At 40.9% G+C, this 24,157-nt stretch overlaps 1 protein-coding gene across 2 annotated transcripts; it reads left to right on the top strand.

Annotated features, from left to right (window-relative positions):
* The first annotated feature begins 1,266 nt into the window (after positions 1 to 1,266).
* On the top strand, positions 1,267 to 23,632 carry LOC141775277 (3'-5' exoribonuclease HELZ2-like). Of its 2 annotated transcripts, XM_074648486.1 has the most exons (21): positions 1,267 to 1,667; positions 3,664 to 3,811; positions 4,199 to 5,782; positions 8,731 to 8,914; positions 10,964 to 11,071; positions 11,465 to 11,979; positions 12,067 to 12,705; positions 12,911 to 13,706; positions 13,849 to 13,924; positions 14,485 to 17,884; positions 18,015 to 18,100; positions 18,286 to 18,411; positions 18,493 to 18,648; positions 18,731 to 18,875; positions 18,963 to 19,094; positions 19,458 to 19,650; positions 21,018 to 21,164; positions 21,279 to 21,488; positions 21,616 to 21,775; positions 22,561 to 22,728; positions 22,820 to 23,632. In XM_074648486.1, exons 3-21 carry the CDS (start codon positions 4,425 to 4,427, stop codon positions 22,930 to 22,932), a joined length of 8,712 nt encoding a protein of 2,903 aa, XP_074504587.1. In that variant the 5' UTR covers positions 1,267 to 1,667; positions 3,664 to 3,811; positions 4,199 to 4,424; the 3' UTR covers positions 22,933 to 23,632. The 2 variants fall into 2 exon arrangements, with proteins under 2 accessions (XP_074504587.1, XP_074504578.1); XM_074648477.1 differs by lacking the exon at positions 3,664 to 3,811.
* The last annotated feature ends 525 nt before the right edge of the window (positions 23,633 to 24,157 follow it).

Below are 24,157 nucleotides of genomic sequence, written 5' to 3'. Positions count from 1 at the left end.
CCGGCATTGGTTTGTTTGTCTGTTTGTCTGTTAGCAGGATTACTCCAAAAGTCCGCAATGGATTTGAATGGCTGGAGGGCTGGGGTGTGACACAATGAACAATCCATTAGATTTTGGTCGCGATCCGGATCATGATCCGGATTCAGGAATATTTTTAAGAATTCCGATCAGGCTGAGCATTAAATCCACAGGGTATAACACATGCGCAGTGTAACTGATGATGCGTGAGCAGACAGATACGTGTGTGGATGTGTGTGCGGCAGCTGCTGTCCGTCCACGGTGAGAAAGAAAAAAGCGGTAGATGAAGGGATGAGAGACAACGTAGTGTAACGTTTTACAGACATAAGAAGGCTGCTGAATGAGAGAGGCATCCGCCGATACGTTACACGGAAACACACCGTGTTAATAACAAGCCAACCACCTCACGGTACCACCAGCTGTGAGATGTGATCTGTTTTTAAAGTCATGCACCTTGGCGGAGGTCTGCGCTCTCAGAGTGCCATTCTAGTTAAGTGCATGCAGTAAGCATGATAACATGATAACATTTAGCATGAAAATGTATGATAATCAGTCATTAGGATTCATTATCTGGCACCATGGATGTCTGGACCCAATTTTAGAGGCATGTATTTAATCTACCTTTCAAACTCTGAATGAATAAAGAGAAATGTAGCGTTTGTTTTCCATGCCTTTTAATCTTGCCATAGATGTTAGTTACCATAGATGGGTAATGTTCTCAGTAACAGCAGTAAAAACCTAAAACATGCTGTCAGGTGACATATTGTCACCTAAAGGTCAATGAACGCGACCAGACTGTTTTACAGGAAAGAGGAACCACAGTTAAGAGCAGAATAACAGCAGCTCTTACTGAGACAAGGAGAAATGATTAGACCTTTTTCACAGCACATATTCTGACACAGACTTAATTGAAAGAACCTTAAAGAGTCTATAATTAAATGAATTTATTTGACATATAGTGCACAATAGGAAAGTAGAATAACTATGAAGTCTTTGGAGATTAGACCCCATCATTATTTGAAGGGGGTAGTGATGCCATAAACTGTACTGGAGTAACTCCCCCCTCCCTCCCCCCATGGAGTCTAGACACTGGAGGTGGTGGTGGTGGTGAAGGGGTGAAGAGCAGGTCTGGATGGATGTGATGTGGAGCGGGACTTCCGACGAGCTCAGCAAAGAGACCAAAGTCTGCATGAAAGTTGCATCAGTCTGACAGAGAGAACAGGTTTTGGCAAAGTCTGATTGGTTTAACTGAACTAGTGAACACCCAGTCAGCTGATCGAGGTGGAAACAGGGACAGGAAGAGAGGGAGAATAAATAGATAGATTACAAATTGTTTATTTTGTTTATTTAGTAATTTTAATAAGGACTCTATAACCAAAATGAGTAGCTGACTCCTCCTGCACTGTGCAGTACCACCATGAAGGTTTTTATATGAAGGGAAATCAGTGAACTTCAGGGCGTATCAACTATTGTTACAATGAGGAAGAGGACTGAGAAGAGAAGAAGGGCGCATGCTTGTCACTGATGCTGACGCAAAATATGGGAAACGAAACTTAGTGAGGCTAGACTAGCTCCGGTTACCGTGCAGGAGAGCAGAGACGCTCCAGCTGCGCTCCGGTCCGTCACCGACACCGGGACACTCAGAGCAGGTGAGTCCACACTTTATAGCTTCCACTTACATCGAGGACCTGCACAACCTTTATTAAAATCAGCCTGTTTGACGGCGATTATTATTATTATTATTATTATTATTATTATTATTATTAGTGGGTCTAATATTATTATTATTATTGTAATCATAGTCATTATTATCGGGTTATTAGTCGTCTAGTAGTACTTGTAGCCTAGTAGGAGCAATATGGTTAAAACAAATTTGAAATTGTTTTGAATCAGACAACAAGAAATGGTTGCACTTTGAACGTCTTGATTGTTGAGTTGTAGGATATGCAGGTTATAGTACATGAAACAAACCCAGGTTTTAATATGATATGAGTCGTGGTGATGTGAGCAGCCCTCAGAGCCACTGACTTACTCCTGAGTCGGTGCTGCTCCTGTAGAATGGGCCACTGTGCGCCACCGAGTGGCGAGCTGCATGTAATGAGCCTGGGTTGGCATCATCAGTCATACAGCCAGGGTTCAGGCTCATACTTCTAGGTGTTAACAGGTTTTTTCTCGATCGCTTTGGCTCATTGTTTTTTTTTAAACAGTCTCAACTTTCTCTAAACTGTGAGTGCAATTATCACAACTGTTTGATGGGACATCACAACTCTATTTCCTGTCTGCAAGGCAAGGCAGCTTTATTTGTAGAGCACATTTCAACAACAGGGCAATTCAAAGTGCTGTACACAAACATTCAAGAACATTGTGTCAAAGTGCAAAAGAACATTGAGACATAATTAAAACAGTCATAAAAACATAAAGACGTTAAAGATTAGATAATAAAAACAAGCAAAAAATAAAAGCTAGAATAGAAGCTAATATGGAGTATAAAACACAAGAGTAAAAGTTATAGTGCAGTATAAGATCCTTAATCCCATATTTCTTTAATTTACTTTCTTTACCACCCGCCTTCTCTTAAATTTTTTATTTAAAGGTCCCATATCATGCTCATTTTCAGGTTCATATACTTGTATTTTGTGTTTCTACTAGAACATGTTTACATGCTGTAATGTTCAAAAAAAACTTTATTTTCCTCATACTGTCTGCTTGATTATACCTGTATTTACCCTCTGTCTGAAACTCTCCGTTTTAGTGCATTTTGACGGAATTGCAACAGAATTGCGTTGCTAGGCAACAGCTTGGGTCCATGTTTACTTCCTGTCAGCTGATGTCATTCACATACACTGCAACCAGGAAATAAACTGGGACACATTTAGAATGTTTACGTTTAAAATTGTGTCAAGGGTCTAAATATTGTATATTTGTGACATCACAAATGGACAGAAATCTTGACAGCTGGTTTCAAATGCAGAGTTTCTGAATACGGGCTTTGTATATTTCCCTGCTGATAGAGTGTTTCGATACTTTCACAATATTTATATAGGACTTAAGCCTGCTTTATAATAAAAACAATTAAAATCTCACTTTTTTTATCATATGGGACCTTTAAATGTTTTAGGACCCCGGGCCCGTGAACATTTTCCATCTGAGAAGCAGGTCCCTTAGCGGGGATCTTGCTTCCACTCTTTCCCATTTTAACCCCTGGTTAAAAGTTCCCTTTTCCATAACTTTTACTTCTTGAATTCAACTATTCCATTTGATAAAATCGGGGGTTTTAGTTTTTTTTTTCCACCCTTTCGATTATTTGCTTCAGTGCTGTGATTCTGAGTATTCTAAATAAGTTCATCGTTCATCTTTACCGAGACCAATTGGAGGTTTTCCCCGGAGTATAATATGCTCTGCTTTTAACTACAGAGGTTTTTTTTAAAATGTCTTCTATAAACTTAAAAACTTCTGACTAAAACAAATTCAATAGACTGCATGTGTAGAAAATGTGTAAATGATTCCCATTTCAACAGCAGGGAAAGTCAATACTAGTAGCTACACAGAAAAAAAAGGATATGCACATCTGCATGTATACAGTAAATGTATTTGTATAGCAATGTGTTATAAACAGAAAATTCTCTTTTTATCTTTCATATTAAGTCATATACTGTGGACAGAAATTTTGCCACAAAATGACATCTAGGCCAAAACAACAACAACAACAACAACAACCCTGCAAGAAGGAAAAAAAACGCCGTAGTTCAGTTCAACAACCACCAGTTGTACCTCCTCGTCATAGATATTTATGGTATATACATGTGTGTCTGACAGATTTTGATAATTGAACGGATAATTCTGCATGTGACGGCTCAATGATGAAAGAATGTTTAGAAGTTGTGAAGAGGGCGACAGTTTCACTGAGATTCATCTCATCAGTTTTGATCAAGACTTGTGCAAGTGGCTGTTGTACTGACTCTTTTGCACAGGTTATAATTTGCGTGAATGAATGAGATTCTAATCTGTTGTGAACAACAAAGTAATTGTTTAGAGATTTGAACTTATTGTTTTGAAAAGAAGATCAAGAAATGAGTCAAAGCGAATGAGAAAAACTGTAATCAGGCTACTGGGTGAATGGCTTTCTGAATTGAATATATTGAGCTCACTTCTCATCCGGCTGTCTTCTCCTTTTTTTCAGACACATTGAAGCAAAGTTTGGACATTTTTCTCAGACTCCGGCCTTCAGTTTAGATATAGATAATGAAAAGTTACGACCTAATTCTGTCAGAGGTCCCTTAGTTAATCGGACTTGTAACTAAATCTGGGTCTATATTGTGACTGGCTGCTTGAGCTCTGAGCATATTCCTACAATCCAAAACAGTTTTGAACCCAGGTGCTGCCTTTAGCATTATGAACGCATCACAATGTCAGCTAGTGAATCTAAACTGGCTCCTCTTTCGTCAACGCATGACCTCAAACTCGTGTGCGCTAAGTGCTCCGTCCGGGCGAAAGAGATCACGTATACGTTAAAACCAGTCCTCCACCAGTGTGCGTGCGATCTCCTGCTCTGCAGAGCCAAAGGTGGCGGCAAATGGAGGCCCGTTGCTAAACGGCCCACCTTTCCAAATCCGAGTCAGTATGCGGTATGTTGTTTCTTTAAGGAGGGCTCTGGATGCACATACCACAAGAACCGGTGCGCCTTTGCCAGAAGTGACGAGGAAGCCGTCGTTTGGACATTTGAAAAGCGTGGCAGACTAAACCGTGTGCTTCTCTGTAACCTGATAACTCAGTCTGAGAGAGGATATGTTCCGCCTGATTATACTGAGGGACCACTGAGGGACCACTTGCCAACTCTAGATTTGAAGGCTGTGTGTGATCTGTGTTCTATCGAGGAGAAGGAAATAACATACACGGTTCAGTCACTTAGTCACAAGTGCAGTAGAAATGTGCTTTTAGCCAAAGACAAAGCCTCCGACCAATGGAGGCCTGTCTCTGAGCGGCCAACGTTTGGAAACTTTGGTCGGAATGTTCTTTACCAAGTGTGTGACTTCTTTGTTGAGGGCTCTGGATGCACACAACACGGACAGGGATGCACTTATGCCAAAAGCTGCGAAGAGGCCTCTGTATGGAACTATTTTAGAGACAGAGGAATTGACAAAGACGAGTTACTCAGACTCGTAATCGAGTCTGAGCCTAGTTCAGTAACACCAGAAAGTGCAGCTGAAAGCATACTCCAACAGTTTTCAGGGGAATTCATCGAGCTCTGCAAAGACTGCTTTCACGATCGTCCGCAGAAACTAACAACCAAAAGGTGGAATTCCACTTGCTCGGCAGATGAAGCGCACACCTGGGACCCGGTCTTAGTTCATCACCTAGCAGAGAATAGTAGAAAGCACATCTACAGCCAGGTGCGCCCTCTTCACCCGAACTGTCAGTTTGAGTACTGCAGTCATGTCAGACAAGGCAAGCCCTGCTGGCACCAGGCCGGCCACTGCCAGTCCGCCCAGAGCGAGGTGGAGATGGCTGTGTGGAAGGCAGAGCACAGCGGGCTCTCCGTACGGCCTCATCTCCTTCAGTCGAGCCGGAAGGAGCAGACGGAGCCCAGGAAGGTCACCATGTACTGCAAGGTTTGCCTCCTGGTCCTTTCCTCTCCAGAGAGCTTCTACAAGCACTGCTCCTCGTTGGAGCACGCCCAGTTACTCTCCGAGGACACCACCACCAAGTGGAGAGGACGACAGCCGCCGCCACACAACCACCGATCAGAGTTGTGGCTGTGTGAGAGGTAAACTTTACATGTTTTACAACCATACTGTAGATTCAGGCAGGTTCTTTATCGTCCCACTATGAGGGGCAATCTTAAAACACCCAGAACTTAACCCTTTTGTTTGCCTTACATTACTACATTTGCATATAATTTTATGGGGCTCTCACATTTTTTTCAGTTTTATCCGATTTAAAGGTCCCATATTGTAGAGTGACATTTTCATGGCTTTTATATATATATATATATATTATAAAGCAGGTTTAAGTGATATATAAATACTGTGAAAGTACCGAAACGCTTAATCCACAGAGAAATACACACCTCCCGTATTCAGAAACTGAGCTTTTGAAACAAGCCGTCAGGATTTCTGTCCATGTGTGATGTCTCAAATCTACAATATTTAGACCATTTCACAGTTTTAAACGTAAACATTCTAAATGGGTCCCAGTTTATTTCCTGTTGCAGTGTATGTGAATGACATCAGTTGACAGGAAGTAAACATGGATCCAAGCTGTTGCCTAGTAACGCACTTCTGTTGCAATTCCATTGCGATTCCATTGAAAAGTACCCTCTGTTTCAGACCAGAGGGTAAATACAGCTATATCCAAGCAGACATTATGAGGAAAATAAAGTTGTTTTTTTTAAACATTAAAGCATGTAAACATGTTCTAGTAGAAACCCAAAATACAAGTATGAACCTGAAAATGAGCACAATATGGGACCTTTAAAGGACAAGGCTAGTGATATTCACACCAACATTGTGTGAGTCTGTCTCTCAATACTTCCCCAGTCTGTCTGTGCTCCAAGCCCATTCGCTCCTACTGAAGACGCAAATCTAAATATAATTTATATACAGTATGTTTCATGGGCACTGTCGTTTTTTTTTCCAAACAGAATGGAATAGTGCATTTGTTGGGGACTAGGAATGTTAATAATTAACCATTTAACCGTTAACCGACATTAAGCATTTTAACCTATTAATACTATCGGTTAAAAGAAATGTTAATAATTAATCAAAAAGCTGAGAAAAACTCTTCACTTAAAGGAGAAAAGCTGGTCCACCTTAAGACAGTCTGAACCGGCGTTACAGATACAGGAAGTTAGCTCCCGTCTACAGCTCGCTTGAGCGGAGGAGTTGTAGCCTCGTAGCATTTATTCACCGACAAATGAACTGTACACACACTGTCTGCTACAGCTACGTACGCAGCTATGACGCCACCAACAACACACACACACTGTCTGCTACACTTACGTACAGAGCTAGAGCGCCGCCAACAACACGCACACGGTCTGTCGGGAAACTCGCTGAAGTTACGCCGCGCTGACAGACTGTGTGTGACTATTGTGAGCACGAAGCTACCAGCAGAGCTACAGGTGCTAACGTAGCACAAACACACAGTTTGTTGGCCACTCGCTATCGTTAATCCGGGCAGACACACAGCTGACAACCTGCTAAACTAAACTAAATGTGCGGTGGAGACTTTTACTGGGAAAGTGGCTGCATGTCCGCGACACTACACGAAGCACAGTGGCTGCTAAGCTAACGCTCCCGGACGGTGAACTGGAGACAGTGAACGCAGTACCGTGGTCTGTTGTGCTCATACACTGCAGCTGGTACACCGCTGCATTTGAGGCAAAAATCTTGTCGGTTAACGGTTAATAATCGATTAACGAGGGTCGGTTATCGGTTAAGAACATTTTAAAAAATTTGCATCCCTAATGGGGACTATTTTCAGCAGTGAATTAATCCACATTTGGTGCTCTAGTGAGTCTTTGTGGCAGCAGGACGGTGTATGTGGGATTTAGTCAGAATAAACTAGTGTGTGGAACATGTGACCCAGAGCAACAGTGTGGCTGATGTGTTTTAATAGTTTCTGAACAACAATGGAGCTCTATGGCACAGAGGAAGAATATGAAGGCTTATCAGGTTTAATACACACATAATACTTGTAATTGTACATTTACTTGTTGTTAGTAGATACGTTCATTGTTGGTTTAGGTCTTTTTATGAGATCTGTTTACATATAAGAAAAACATAGAACGTCGTCAGAATTATTCTTTGAAGAGAAACGTTGTCTCAGTTGCACGACGCTCACTGATGATAACCAGCTTTAGTGTGTTCATATTGTAAGATCATCAAATTATGTACATACACTCAAAGATGCCAGCATGCATATTAGATTCCTTAGATTTTTCAGTGCGGTGTTGATGGACACTTTTGTCCACCAACGCAATACACAAAGTAAAATAAATGCAAACTACTAGCATAAGGTGGTGAGGTATGGAAGATATAAAATGCACAAATGCAAATGCAAATCAAACATTAAATAAAGTGAAATACAATACAGATTGTTAATTGCAAGTAAATAAAAAATAGGTTAAAAGGATGATTATTTGTCTTTAATAACTGATTGAATTGTTTGTCATTTTAGCATTGACAATGCATCTCCATCTCACCTTCTCATGAAAGCTATTTGCAGTGCTCTACATTTAGTATAAGCAGGTCTATGCTGCCTCCTGCTGGACAACACTGAAATTCAACACCCCTCTTCACTTTATTTTCTGTGTTGTGATTTAATTTTAATGTGGAAATGGAACATTTGCAATGAAGTGTTTTTCAGGTCTTAAAGATAAATAATTGTCCTTTTTAACATTTGTTTTTCATTTGATTATGACACAGTAAATGTATACACAAAAAGGAAATTCATATAACAATATATATTTCAATTTCTTTCTCTGTTTGATTTGTTTTAATTTAGGCATTTTATATCTTCTCCAGTAGGGAAGCTCCAGGAACACCTTCAAAAACAATAGTAATACAATACTAGAAAAAAAATAGTAAAAATCTAAATTAGTATAAATCTTCTGAGAAACATTTAGATGCCTTTTTTTATTGTTTTTTTCTGTTTCAAAGTGGCAGTTTGATTTTTTGCATTTGCACTGTTAAAATTGCCATTTCATCCTAGACCACAAACGTGCGAGTACGGCGACAAATGTCCAAAAGCTCATTCTGTGGAAGAGCTGCAGGAGTGGTTGATGCGTGCTGCAGAGGAGAAGGAGATCAGAACCAACATGGGAGCCCAGGGTCTCATGTGCTACAATGAAAGGCTCTTGGAGGAGTACAGAAACAGCAGTAATGAAGTACACATTGTGAGTACAAGGCTCTAATATGTTGTCTCATTATTATCTAATTCTGTGAAAGATTGGTTGGATGTTCCCGTGGTTCAGTCAACTGGCACAACATGTTCTCTTTGAATCCAGCCTTCATCTCATACACAGTCTTTCTCAAGGTCATAGCCAACTGTATCACTCCCCTAAAGAAAAAATAAACACTGTAGTGCCGTCAGGCCTGAAGAGACACACACAAAGAAGACAATACATACCTACTATAGTACATCAGACAAAACAAATAAAAAGGGGATATGACAAGAATTGGTGTTTCCATCAAGTGCTAAGTGAACTGTACACAGGTCATAATATACGCAGTCTGTCGCTGATGTTTTTGTGACTTTGCTTCATTTGATAAACTACAGTAGAGATAAAGATGCCTGACTGAATTTGGACCTAATGCATTGTGGGTACATATTAGCCTACCAGAGACGTTGGCCCGATTCCAATCCAGTCCCTACGCCCTCTCATGGGAACTCTGTTTGTAGTGACACTCACAGCTCAATGAAGCACCCTTCTTTAAGGTGGAGGGGATCAATACAGCGGCCACTTCGGGACAAACTTCCTTCTCTCCGGCAAGGAAATAAATATCAGAATCAGAAATACTTTATTGATCCCCGGGGGGGAATTGAGTAACATTTTGCTCCCGTTCTCGAACATAAATATAAATATATAAAAATAGAGAAATCATAAGAAAATATAAATAAGAAATGTATATAAAAACAGTGCAAATAATAATGAAAAATAGGATCTATGCAAATAATATAAATGCATGCATTTATAAAAATTCAAGAATAGTGTAAAATAAGAATATTATTTTAAATGTACTGTATAAATAAACCAGATTATTTCACCAAATTATTTATACGTAATACTTAATACTTAATAAATCAGTATTGCACAGTTAAAGATATGATGAATTATGGGGTTATAGCTCCTGAAAGGAGTAAAAAATAATAAATATATGTTGTGTGTTACAATACAACAATTTACAATCTAATGAACATGTCTACCATTTTCTAATCTAGACCAAGGTATATTTGATCCTAAATACAATCCATTTAGTTTATGTTGTTGATGTCTGTATGATAATAAAGTAGAAAAAATTAAATATCTATCAGTTTGAGTAGATTACAAGTAAATGTTTGTACTGGTAGTCGCACTGAACTTACATTGCAGCGTGTTCCATGAGGAACACAAAACGGCGTTGCACATCGTCAGTGAGGGCGGCTGGTTAAGTCGGCATCGATGCATGCTCGCTGTTGGAGCGTTTCATAACTCACTTCCACTCCCCGTGATTGGTTTGGAATGGCACTTAATATGGCGGACCCTTCACGCGAACATGCAAATGGACTGGAAGTGGGTGGGGAGAGGGTGTAGGGGCTGGTTTGGAATTGGGCCATTAATCTCGAGGTATCGAGTATAGTAGAAAAGTTCCCACACCATTTTTTCGTTCCCAATACTGACTCCGATACTAGAACTTGCGGTATCGGCCCATACTGAGTACCGATCCGATACCAGCATGATAAAACAGCTGTATGTATGCTGTACTATATTTGTTGTATGGCCTGGCTCAGGTTAAACCCTTTGTATAATGTGAACAAATACATACAGAGAATGAATACAATAGAGCTTGGCAACACTAGTGCCACCCCTCAAAACAGAAGCTTTACAAACTGTACATATCACTGTTTTACTTGTTCAATTTTCCACTGTGAAAGGTTGTATAGTGTAGTATATACATAATAGATAATAAATAGTGATTTCTGCTTCCCAAAGACTTGCAACTCTGTAGAATGATCCCTTTATCATATTTAGAAAGAGGACAGCATTTCAAGCCCAAATTGTCTCTTCATTAGGTACAGAGATATCCAAACCTAGATATCATTCAGGTATAAAAAATAATGAATCTAACAAAGGCAATTAGTTAGTTGACAAAATACAATGTTGACATATGAATCGACTTATTCTTCAGTTCCTCACCATCCTAAAATCACAGTATTTTAATTCACTGTTTCAAACGTTGAACAGATATCAGAACAAGTTGACGATGTCAGCATCTCTTGTGACGAAGATCTGACTGTGGAGTGTCAACAGGTCAATGCAACACTGCAATGGAACTTCCAAGTTGAAACAGAGGTAAGAATTTCACAATAAGGCATGAAAATGAATGTGTGGACTGTACCGCCGCAGTGGCCATCACCAGCGGGGATCTCAGCAGAAAAGTGCTGATTGAAGATCCTGCTTTCGATTACGATGGTCGAAATTGGCCGCTAATTTCAATTGACTTCTGATTTAGAATAAAAATTTGTGACACCCCTAATATATACAGTATACCCTGACCGGTCTGCGGCTACGCAGCCCCATACGCAATAAACCGCGATGCACTGCGTGTTCTGACACCTTTCTATCGGAACCAGCCCTAACTTTTTCAGTAGTTTGAGCTACAGTAGCTCTTCTACTGGATCGGACAACATGTCCTGTCAATGTTTTGTTATAGTATGCTTAACTGCCACTTTTCTGTATGTACAGAGACAGCTTGTGCACATGGCGCTGCTGAAGCAAGAACCAGGAGCTTCATTCAGCCTTGGTGACATCAGTTCTGAGCCCTGCATCTACTCCTCGGGTGAACACTTTCTCAGCAAAGACACGACCTATGACATCACCGTGTCTTTCAAATCCATCAACCCAGGCCTATATGACCAGTGGTTAGTGCTAGATTTTGACATGAGGCCAGTGCTCTTGAAGAAACTCAGAGTAAGAGTAGGCCAGCCGTCACTGGATGACATTGAACAACCAACTGTGAACCGTGTAACCAGATTTCAAAGTGCTGAGCGTTGGCATCGAGGGAACAGGGTTATCATCCCATGTTCGTCCAGAACAGAAGAACAGGAGGAGCTGCTAAAGCAGTACAAGCCTCCTCAGATTAGCTTCGTGTATAAATCCTCCTACAACAGCCAAACACCTCTGAACAATGAGAACTACAAAGAAAGAATGCACCACTTCCTGTACACTGAGGAACGGGCAGAGGACCAGATTGTCTTAAGGTAATATGCTTATCGGGTAGCATTTTCCCTGTATGTTGTTTGGAACTTGCACATATTTACTAAGCTTTTTTTTCTTGTTTACTTTAGATTAAATGTTTGTGGAGAAATTACAACATTGGATACGTTGAACAGTGCAAAGTTTGGCATGAAGATGGCTCCTCGGGGAGCACTGTTCTGTGCTGTGCCGATTCCTTGTAATCTCACACCAGACACCCCTGAGGGACTGGCACTAAAACGAAGCATCCAGTCTGGCCTGATAGCCCCTTTATCTTCAAGTGGTCGAAACTCCAAGGTCTATGAAGCCATCATTCTGCAAGACGAAACAAGTGAGAACAAAATGTATTTGCAACTGTCGGAAAAATGTTGCTCCGATCTAACACTCAAAAGCAATGAATCCTATCAAATGGAGGTGCAGTTTCAGCTGAATCGCAACAGCTTCTGCGCCATGCACAAGACCATAGACCTCCTTCCTGATACAAAAAAAGTGCTACCAGACCTTAAAAACTGTGTAGTTCCTGTGAGTAACATCCACTATGAGAAGCTGAATACAAAGCAGCAGTCGGCAATTGACTTCATCACAGGTCATTCGAATGTCCAAAAAGAGGTGGCACCACTCCTCATCTATGGACCATTTGGAACTGGGAAAACATTCACCCTCGCTACGGCAGCCAGAGAGCTTTGTAAGCAGCCTCACAACAAAGTGCTAATTTGCACCCACACCAACAGGTAATATATATTATTGAAAATGTGTTTAATTAAATATTGATTGATTAATTCATATAGACATGTGCTCCCCAAGTAATTTTGTAATCCTTGTGTGACTTTCAAAGTGTTAATCTAGGCTTCGTTCTTTGCTCTAAACTGCACTGTTGTAAAGACGTTTCAGTATAACAACACCAACATTGTCCTTGACATTTTTGTGTCCATCCAGTTCTGCAGATCTGTACGTCAGAGATCACTTCCATCCATTCATCGACAAGAAAAATGATGGAATGACGCCAATCCGCATAAAGGCAAACAATAAGAGGGCTTTGTTTGCCACAGATTCGATTACTTTGAAATACTGTTTGCTTTCGGAAGATGGACAGTATTTTCTACCACCTACAAAAGCTGCCCTTGATGGCAACAAAATAGTCATCACCACCACAACAATGGCGAAACATTTTCATGACCTCAAGCTCCCAGAAGGATACTTCACGCACATACTAATTGATGAAGCCTCTCAGATGCTAGAATGTGAAGCTTTGATGGCCCTTGCTCTTGCTGGGCCAAACACCAGAGTTGTTTTGGCTGGAGATCACATGCAAATGGGACCCAAGCTGTTCTCAGTCGATGATCATCACCGTTCAAATCACACACTCCTTAATCGCTTGTTCCACTACTATCAAGGCCAAAAGTGTGATGCTGCCCAGAACAGTAGAATCATTTTCAGTGAAAACTACCGCTCAACCAAAGAAATTGTAGAGTTTGTGTCCACCCATTTCTATGTTGGTAAGAATGATGTCATCAAAGCTACTGGAAAGATTCCGGCTCCTGCAAATGGCCATGCTCTAAAGTTTCACCATGTTCGGGGAGAGTGTCTCTTGGACACTGGGTCAATGTCTTGGTACAACAAAGAAGAGGTTGCCAAAGTGGTTGAAGCAGTGGAAGAGACTCTCAAACACTGGCCATTGACCTGGGGGACCAAGGACCAAAGCTCAATCTGCGTTCTATCAGAGGGATTTCAGGTAAATTACTACTTTTTAGTTGTCAAAAGACTGAAACAAAATATTACATCAATGATACAGTGAAGATTTCTGCATGAATGTATTTGAATTATCATTGCCTTGTAATAGTTTAATTATCTCAATTGTTTCTTATGATTCATAGGTTCGGCAAATTAGGACAGCCCTTTCGAGAAGAAGGCTTGCTGGAGTCCACGTTGAGAATCTTGCAAACGTGCAAGGTAATTTTAATTTAGCTTTAAGAACTTCTGGATGATCATCCCATTATGTACATAAGGAATGCTAAACTGCACACCTTTCTGACTATTTGAAGAGGCTTTGCCTTTTGTAAATAAGAATTTGTTTTAAAAGGGATAGTTTGGGTGTTTTGAAGTGGGGTTGTATGGGGTCCATAGTCAGTGTATTACCTAAAGTAGATGGCGGTCGGCATGCCCCCAGTTTGGAGAAGCAAACTGGAGTACCAGCACGGTAGCTTAGCAATATCGAAGATACACATTTTTTTAGGTGGGCTTACGTCCCCGTCCAAAGCAGTACATTGCTTTGCTCCAGTGCTGGTAGTCCTGTTGCTGTTTCTCCAAACTGGGGGCGTGCCGACCACCATCTACTGTAGGTAATACATTGGCTATTGAAAAGTACCTCTTACAACCCCAAATCAAAACACCCATCACCCAAATTATCCCTTTAAACTTAAATAAATAAAAATGAAACATATTTATATTACCTTTCATATATTATATTATTGTCATTTAACATAATACACATTGTTTTTATGTGTTAACAGGCAAACAGTTCAGAGCAGTCATAATGACAGCTGTGCAAACACGTGACAGCCTAAAAACATCTCACCTGCCTGGTCTGGAGCTGTTCAATGATGCCCGTGTGTTAAACACTGCAATGACTAGGGCTCAGTCCCATGTGGTTGTGGTTGGAGATGCTGCTGCCCTCTGTTGCTTTGGGAAATGCTCAGGAGTCTGGAAGAGCTACATAGACCATTGCATCAGCAACAACAGTGTTGCACCACAGCATTTCACCAAAGATTTCTTCGAAAAAGATGTTATGGAAACTGCAAGGTTTCAAAAGTCTGAACATGTGGATGAGAGCCACATTCTCAGCGATGCAATTCTTCAAGAGTTGAAAGATGAATATGAACAGCTGAAAACAGAATATAATTCGGATGAAGACAGAACGCAACTTAAAGACTTTGACCACCACAAGTCAAGATCATCACACACTATCAGTGATGTCAATACAGACCTTTTGTATTTGTGTAAAAAACAACCAGAGGTGTACAAGCAAGGAAAACTGGTCAGGGAGCCATGTAACAGAGGTTATGTCATACCATTTCATAACCCCAGCAGACGTATCAGCATCGAGGGAAGGGAAAACCTGGGTAAGGTCTTCACTGGAGATGAAGTTGTCTTACAAACAGCAAAGGTGGTCAGCATCACCAAGAAAGCTGAATCAGCCCGTGTACTTGTGTGCGTGCTTGAGGATGAGGATCACAGCAGGCCAAGACATCATTCTGAAGACAAATTTGTCAAAAGGACGATGATGCCCATTACAAAATCTGCACCCAAAGTACGCATACTGATCAGCAAGAAAAGACGTAACTTCCTTCCAATATATGAGCAAATTAATGGATGGTGGACAATTGCAACAGAAGTACGTCTTGACGAAAAGCTCACACAAAACAATGTGTTTGTGGTGCAAGTGATTGCCTGGAAAGAAAATTGTTACATTCCATTGGGGAACGTCATAGGTATTCTTCCAATTGGAAATTCTTCGGCTGATGGACTAAAGATCCTGAATGAAGAATTCAAAGTTGAACCCAATACATGTAAATCAGACGAGGTTCTCTCTTCCAAAGATGAAGACAGGACACACAGAAAGGACAAAACTGACATAATCACTTTCACTGTTGATCCAGAAAAAGCACAAGACTTGGATGATGCCATCAGTGTCAGGGAAATTGGAGACCACTATGAGTTGGGAGTACATATTGCAGATGTGGCAAGCTTTGTGAGTCCAGGTGGTGAATTAGATGAGGTTGCAAAACAACGTGGTGCTACATATTACGGCAGTAGGGAAAACACCATGCATATGTTCCCCCCAAAGAGCACTGAATGCTTCAGTCTGCTATCAGATAACAAATGTCGCAGGGTGGTTTCATTAATGTTCAAAGTGAACAAGAAAACAAATGAGATCATTGGACAGCCCGAATTCCAGCTGTCATGGATCAAGTCTAACAAGCAGTTGTCTTATGAAGAGGCAGAGGACATGATCTCCGAAAGATATAGAGAGACACCTACATTTGACTCTGTTCCAGGCTGTGTCTCAGTGGCTTATTGTTTTGCAAAAGCTCAAAGGAAGATTAGACTTGTGGATTGGGTTTATTCTCAACCTGATGATGAGAGATTGCCCGGAAAGCGCAAAGCCAATCTGATGATTGAAGAGTTGAGTGTGTTATTCAATACACATGCATCTGAGACTTTGATTGGTTCAGAGAGAACCAGGTATTGCACACCCCTTCGCTGTCAGGCAAAACCAGATCCTGAAAAGATTGAAGAATTCAAGAAGAAATGCGGAGAATTAATACCACTGTCTTTTCATGTGCGTCACAAAGTTGACCATGATGAACAACAAGCCCCAAACTGTGAGAACTTCCGCATACTCACAGAAGTGTGGGAAGATATCCAGTCAGCTGCCAGAACAGATGATATCGACAAAATGGTGGACCTGATTGCTGCAGATGACATCCACCCTCTGCTCCAGCCAGTCACTGATCAGTTCAGAAGGTGCTCTAGCAAAGCTGAGGTCATCTGTTCCAACTCCTCCTCCGAAGCACAGGTTGGGCATTATTCTCAGAATGTAAGATCTTACACACAAGCATCCTCACCAATACGGCGGTACATGGACATCATCTTGCAGAGACTTTTGCACTCCTTCATATGTAACAGGGATGTCCAATACACTGCACCCCAGATTATGACTTTGTGCAGTGAATTTGAGCACAAGCTGAAGGATGCCAAGGCATATGAACAAAAGGCTGAGCAGATCTTCTATGCAGTGAGCATGATAAAACAAAGTGCTTCAAAGCTGGCCTTTGTTGTTAGTCTCAACAGAGAAAGTTTTGCAGTGGCATTTCCTTTTAACAAGAACATATTTGCAGAGAGTCTATCAATTATGTACAAAGATTTACAATTGTGTGACCAACCAATTCTTGATGAAACAAATGACTGCGTCACTCTTACATGGAAAAGGCGGATCTATGCAGTTGACAACATGCAAATCCACCAAGAGTTGAAAATGCCAGACTGTGATCGCTGTGTTGAGCTTCCACTGACAATATGGAAAGCCACTGTCGAAGCAATTGACAAAGAAAACTGGGATCTCGCAAAGTCTCTCACAATGGACGCTAACAAAAAGCGACTGGAAAAACTAAATATTCTGCCACAATCATCTGAGGTACCTGAGGGGACTAACTCATGTACCTCCGAGGAGCAAGAGGAACAAAGGGAGCATGAAGTTGACATCGAGCTCCAGTTGCAGAGAGGTGACACCCTTCAGGTCCAAATGACAAAAGAAACAAAAAGAGGTTATCTCATGCCTGCTGTTCAGTTGGTGCGCATTAAACCAAAGTTTGAGATTTGTGTGCACCATGTCCACAGCCCTATCACATGCTTCTCCAGATCTGCAGATGATCCATCAAGGATTTATTATAACGACATCGAGGAGTATGTACGGATCTGGACACCAATGTGTGAGATGGAATCTGCTTCCAATGCAGTGGGCGAAAGTGACAGCATAGTCATCGAGAACCTGGTGGTAAACTTCAATCAAGAGCAGGGAGGCACACTAACTGGAAGTTTCTTCTTGCCTCTGGCATGGATCAATGAATGGGCCATTGAATGTAACTTACTGAAAACGTGCTTACTGTGCATACGGAAAAGAGGTTTGAAGTTGTCTTCCACCCTGGAAAGTTCCGCACTGGTGGACCCAAGAGAGTTCACATGGGTGGCCCATGGTGTCACAAAGGAAGAAGAACGGAAAAAACCTCCAAATGCAGGAAGTAAAGTGGAGTTCTATGTCAATCACCTGCCAATGGAGTCCATTCCCGATTGTGTCTTTCAGAAAAACACTTGTTTCACAGTTGAAATAATCCCAAAGCTTGTGCCTGACATGTAAGTTAAAGAGTAGTTCACTTTGACCTCACACAACTCAAATTTTTCTTGCGTTGACATTGAGGTTATATGTTGATAGACAATTTATTTTGAAACGGTTGACATATGGTTTTATCTTTTCTTTTTGTAGCCGGAAAGAAAGTGCTGTGGACAGCATTACAACTGCATGTTATCTTGTCAAGACTATAGCACTTGGAAAACACATTCCAAGAGAGGGTATGTCCATTTGTCAGCAGTAAATAGTTGCATAGAATTGACTCAAATATTTGTATCAGTGTGAGTCACACATAAGATTGAATACACATAACACACTTTGTACATTCCTATAGTGTATTTTAAATTTGATTCAATTGTTTTCTGTTTTGCTTGCAAAAAAACAACTTGTCATTTTGTCTTTGCAGTAAAACCAACGTGGCACATCATGAGGAATAAGCTACCAAATGAACTGCCACCATTTAACCTGAGTCAGCATCTTGCAGTGGAGAAAGCTCTAAATAATACCTTCACACTTATACAGGGACCACCTGGTAAGAGCTGGAACTTATATTCACCCTGATGCTTCATATTTTCTTGCAAAGTCTTAAGTCGTTTTCCCATTTGTCTTTAAGGAACTGGAAAGACAGTAGTTGGTGCGTACATAGTGTTCTGTTTTTTTGAGATGAACTCTAAGAACCAAAGGAAATTGGATGACCCAAAGGATAAAAACAAAAAGCAAGTTATTCTCTACTGTGGCCCATCCAACAAGTCTGTTGATGTTGTTGCAGGCAAGTTACTTTGTTTCTCTGCTAAAATTTCACTTGGATTTATTTCTGTTACTATAACCAATGTTTTACTGTTGTAACACAGAGTACTTGTTGAAGTTTGGGGACAGACTAACGCCCCTCAGGGTCTACGGCCAACAAGTGGAGATGCTTGATTACCCTTATCCAGACTGCACTCATCAGTTTTCCCGGAAGGCACTCCGCCAAGAACGTGCCAAATCAGAGCTCAGGTATTGTAATCACACCAGTTGATAACTTTCAATTCTAAAAATGTCTTTAATTATTAACTAACACTGGCATATTGTACGTGGTTTTAGGAGCATCACTCTGCATCACCGCATGCGACAAGAACAAAACCCTTTTTCGGGTAAAATAAAAGATTTTGATCGACGCATTAAACTTGCCCTTGAGGAAGAAGGAGAGGAGCTGACTGATGAAGAAGTGAAAGAGTAAGTTCAGTTGCACTATTGGTTTAACAAACTTTAAAGCTGCATGAAAATATCAACTATTAGTAAATAGGTTGTCAAAGCGTGGAATAAACCAGAGAAAAGACGTACAAGAGAAAAGACTTCAAGAATGAAGACTAACTTATTGCTTTGGCAAATAAACGTCTGGTTAACTTCTCCACCTTCATTAAAGAACAGCGCACAGCCGCTTCCCTGAGATTTTCTATGGGACTGTCTCCTACGCAGTGATGAGACAGTGGATGAGACATTCCCAAAATGGGGTTATGTCCAACTCTAATGTCTTGTGTTTGTTAGCATCATTTTAGTTTACTTTACCCTAACTGTATGGATTGCTTTTCCTCCTAGATACAAAAAACTTCTCCAAGATGCACGGACATATGAGCTTGAACGGCATGACATCATACTGTGCACATGTACACAGTCGTCCACCCCGAGTTTGACTAAGACAGTCAGTGCACGTCAGATCCTCATTGATGAATGTGCAATGGCCACTGAACCCCAGACCCTGATTCCATTAGTCTGCAACAACCCAGAAAAGGTGAGCTTTTCATTTAACAATCATTGTCCTGCTTATGCTTTCCATTAACACGGCCCTGGATGTGTCTGTATGCTAAGGATGAATGTTGCTCTAATTGTGGCTTGATTCGTGAAAATACGGTCCTTAAATTACATTTTCAAAGCACAATGAGTTTTAATGTCAGATTATAAATTGTGTTGTTTTTTTATTAGCCTGATCCCTATCAGACTTGTAATGTTATTAAAAAAACTGAAGGTACCCAGCAGTGCTTCTCTCCTGGGTGCCAGCTGGTGCAGGGTAAACCACAGTAAACCAAAAGAAATCAAAGTTCCAGCGCACACCAGGATACTAGGATAGACACAATTTTATATGTGTAGATCTCCGCCAGGTGTGTCAACAACGACCATATGCTGAAATGCTCGATCCAATGAATACAACCCACAATTGGCTAAACCCCCCATCTAGACTGCAAGTGATGTGTTTTTCATTTGCACATCTCCCACAACAGATACGCTCTCATTTGAATCTATTAAGATGTCTGCACCGGCTCTGTGCAGGCACACGTCTCAGCTCCGTCTCACGGGCGTAACCGTTACTTCTACTGTGCCCACTGTGTCTCTGGGCGCAGAGTAGCAGCTGAGAGGCGGCGATGCACTCAGCCGTGTAACCACTTGGGGGGCCGGTTAAGAATAGTGAGTGAGCAGTCAGTAGTTGCAGTCAGTTGTCAGTGTTCTGAGAAAGTGTGAGTCACTGTAACCACGAGAGACCAAATGAGCACCCGAAATATTATGCAGTTTGCTGAAGCAGTATGTGAGATTAGCCATGGACAGACACAGAGATTCTCGCTCACTCGTGCACACATGCAACCGATCTCATGATCCTCCTGGTGGAGATCACAAGAAGGAGAGAACTATGCGTTTCACATGTTTCTTGTGAAACATGGGGTTTGCTCCTTTAAATGTAATCTGTTAACAAAATAGTGTCTATACTGGTATCCTGGTGTGCACTGGAACCTTAGGAATTGAACTGCCAACCTTCAAATTGGTGGGTGACCCGCTCTACCCCTGAGCCATAGTCGTCCCAGTATGGGGCATATTGTCCACAGGGGATGAATCCTTATGTTTATGATGACCCCTTAATTTTTGCTCGAGTGCCCCCCACCAGATTTTCCACTCATCAAAATATAATTGGCAGATTTGGACACATTCATGCCCCCCAATAGCATCAAGCCTTCCCATTTTGGACACAGGAGGTTCTTCAAGTGCTGGTTTGCCTGCTAAACAGCCATCTACTCATCTCTGTCTCACTGGCTATTTACAGGAGTTTGGGGCACTGGTTGTATCATGACACACTAGGTATTAACCAATGTCTTACAATATCACTTTCAGATTGTTTTGATTGGTGACCACAAACAGTTGCGACCCATTGTGACAAATGAACGTGTGAGGAAGCTGGGAATGGCCAAGTCGCTGTTCGAACGCTACTATACAATTCACAAGAGCAGGGCAGTGATGCTGGATACCCAATACAGAATGGTGAGAATTATGTATACATACAGTATATATACTTACTGTAGCAATATTGTATTACCATATGTCTGAGTTTAGTATTTTAAATTGTTATCAACTATCAATTATTCGTCTTTATAGCACAAGGACATATGCGAGTTTCCGTCAGAAGAATATTATGAGGGAAAACTGAAAACTGGGGTGGAGCAGCCGAGCAGCGTCCTGCGTGTTGAAAAGAGGACGATGCCAATTGTTTTTGGGGACGTCAAAGGAAAGACCATCAGTCTGGTTGTCAACACGGCCAAGGGCAACCAGAACTCCAAAGCAAACCAGGAAGAGAGAGACAAAGTGGTACTGTATTGGGCACCCGTGTTTTTCATGTTGATTTTAAACAGTAATATTAAACTAGAAAAACTTTGTAAGAAATGTTCACAGTGTGCCTGCTCTTACATAATACATCAACGCTTTTATTTTGCAGATTGAGATTGCTGAAAAGCTGGTGAAGGATGCCAAAATCGAAGAGCAAAGTATTGTGATTTTGTCGCCTTATAATGCCCAAGTGTCAGAAATCAGAGACGAGCTGAGGAAGAAGAAGAATCTGACTAAAATCACCGTTACCACAATCACTAAAAGCCAAGGTGACAGTGTACCTATCTGCTGCCTAATGACAAATCTTTACTGAAAGTAACCCGTGTCTAGAAGGTACCCTGCAGATTGCAAAAACTCCGCAAAGACTCGCTGCCCGTTGACATATCCTAACCTCAACCATTGCAGGTCAATGCCTAAACTTAACCATTGGAGGTCAATGCCTAACCTTAACCATTGGAGGTCAATGCCTAACCTTAACTATTGGAGGTCAATGCCTAACCTTAACCATTGTAGGTCAAAGCCTAACCTTAACCATTGGAGGTCAATGCCTAACCTTAACCATTAGAGGTCAATACCTAACCCTAACCATTTGAGGTCAAAGCCTAACCTTAACCATTCCATGTCAAAGCCTAACCTTAACCATTCCAGGTCAATGCCTAACTTTAACCATCTCGTGAGAGTTTTGCAATTTGCGTGTTATCTTCTAGACAACCAAAGTAGGGTAGCTACACAACAATGAAAAAATATTCCATAGTAAAACTACTCATTCTGAAGAATTACTTGTAACCAGTACAGTATGTTGGTGCTTGTCCCAGTGATGCTGGGTCTAACTACTTCCTGTCCTAATGGGTAGTGTGTCATATTTTATGACCATATCTCACATTTTGAATTTAATATCATAATCTGATTTTTTCAGGACATAAACAATTTTTCTGGACATGTGAATGACAATCCCATGACTCAATCTGGTATTTTAGAAGAAACCAAAGAAACAACCTCCACTCTGTTGTTTAACAATGGTTCATCGTGTGACATACAACATTTTGTCTTCTAGGAAGTGAATGGCGGTATGTCATCATATCTACAGTGTGCTCTCTGCCAAGTGAAGAGATTGAGAGAGAACCGGACGGAGCTTGGCTGTCCAAACATCTAGGCTTTGTGGGTGATCCCAACCAGATAAATGTAGGCATCACCAGAGCCAAGGAGGGACTTTGCATCATTGGTAAGATACTGCAGCTCATCTCTTATTTCTATGCTTAAAACCCAAAGCTCCTATGTAGCTTCATAACTGAAATGTCTGTGTCCTCTCAAAGGGAACCAAGAGTTGCTGAGCTGCAGTAGAGCTTGGAAACAGCTCCTGGACCACTACAAGCTTCACAATGCAGTGACAGATGCAGACAAGATTTCAGTTTGCAGTGCCACATAGCTGATCTCATCTATCATTTTTAAGAGACTTGATTTCTGCAAGCTGCAGACCAGAGTTCCTACACTCACGCAACAGCACAACTTCATGAAATATGTATATACTTTTTTCTATGATGTCGCAGTAACATTTTATGTACTTTTTACAGTTTTATAGCATATTTGGGGTTTTTGATATTGTATTTGACACTGTTTTTTTTGTGCTTTGATTTACATACACCTTTTTATTAAATATACATCTGTAAATAGGAAACCCTACAACTACTAGATAGGTTCTTAATGTTTTTCTTTATTATTATTTGTCATTTTTGTTACTACAATTTAAGATATTGCATTTAAGAAAAGCTGTAAATACTTTATTACACAATGCAAATCTTAACTACGGACAGATGACAGTTCAAGAGTTTGGAGTTTTGTTGTTTGGATCTTTTAATTCATCTTAAGGTTTAGTTTAAATGTATTTACCATTATGAAGTCACCTCCAGCGAGGCATTGTTCCTGTTTACTGCTGAATGAATCAGCATTTGTTTTCATTGCATTGACACCATGGTCTTAACCATTAAGTGAGTCTAGTCTGTAGGTTTTTTTTTTATGTTTGACCTCTCATAGCATTGTTTTTTTTTTTATACTTTTTAGATGTTGTATGCTATGGGATTAGCTTTGGCTAAAGACATGTTAATAAAACATTTTCATTGCTTAACACAGCTACTTTTCCGTCTGAATTTTTTTACAGAAACATGAGCCAGGCAAGGGCGAGACAGAGGCACAATGCGATGTTTACAGACTGTGATGCATGTCTACAATTCAGAATATACATTTTCAGATTTATTCAACTATTTCAGAATTTTATCTGGATATCTACTCATCTGCTCGTGTCTGCAAGGGTCCCAAAATGTATGACCGTGTGGACTGTAAGTGCCCACAAGTGCACATTTGCATACACAAATGTAATATGTACAGAAATGTGTGTGCATCCGCTGTCCACCTTGCTATCCACATCCGTTTTTGGACTATATCAATACTTTAAGAGGGACACTATCGAGTTGCATTATGGGAAGTGTAGGATCCAGTGTTTCAAAGATTGACCCGTAATAGGGGTTAAATGTGAGGATATCTCGGCCAATGCTGCACCAATTTTGATCACTCTTTTTTTGGCTGGACCGCAGAGGGCCAGCCCTACAAACGCAAAAGTCTGTCACTGAGTGAGTGAGTGAGTGAGTGAGTGACGG

Source organism: Sebastes fasciatus, chromosome 1 (assembly GCF_043250625.1).
Source record: "Sebastes fasciatus isolate fSebFas1 chromosome 1, fSebFas1.pri, whole genome shotgun sequence".
In the NCBI taxonomy this organism is placed as follows: domain Eukaryota; kingdom Metazoa; phylum Chordata; class Actinopteri; order Perciformes; family Sebastidae; genus Sebastes; species Sebastes fasciatus.
This window is presented reverse-complemented; position numbering and strand designations above follow the sequence as displayed.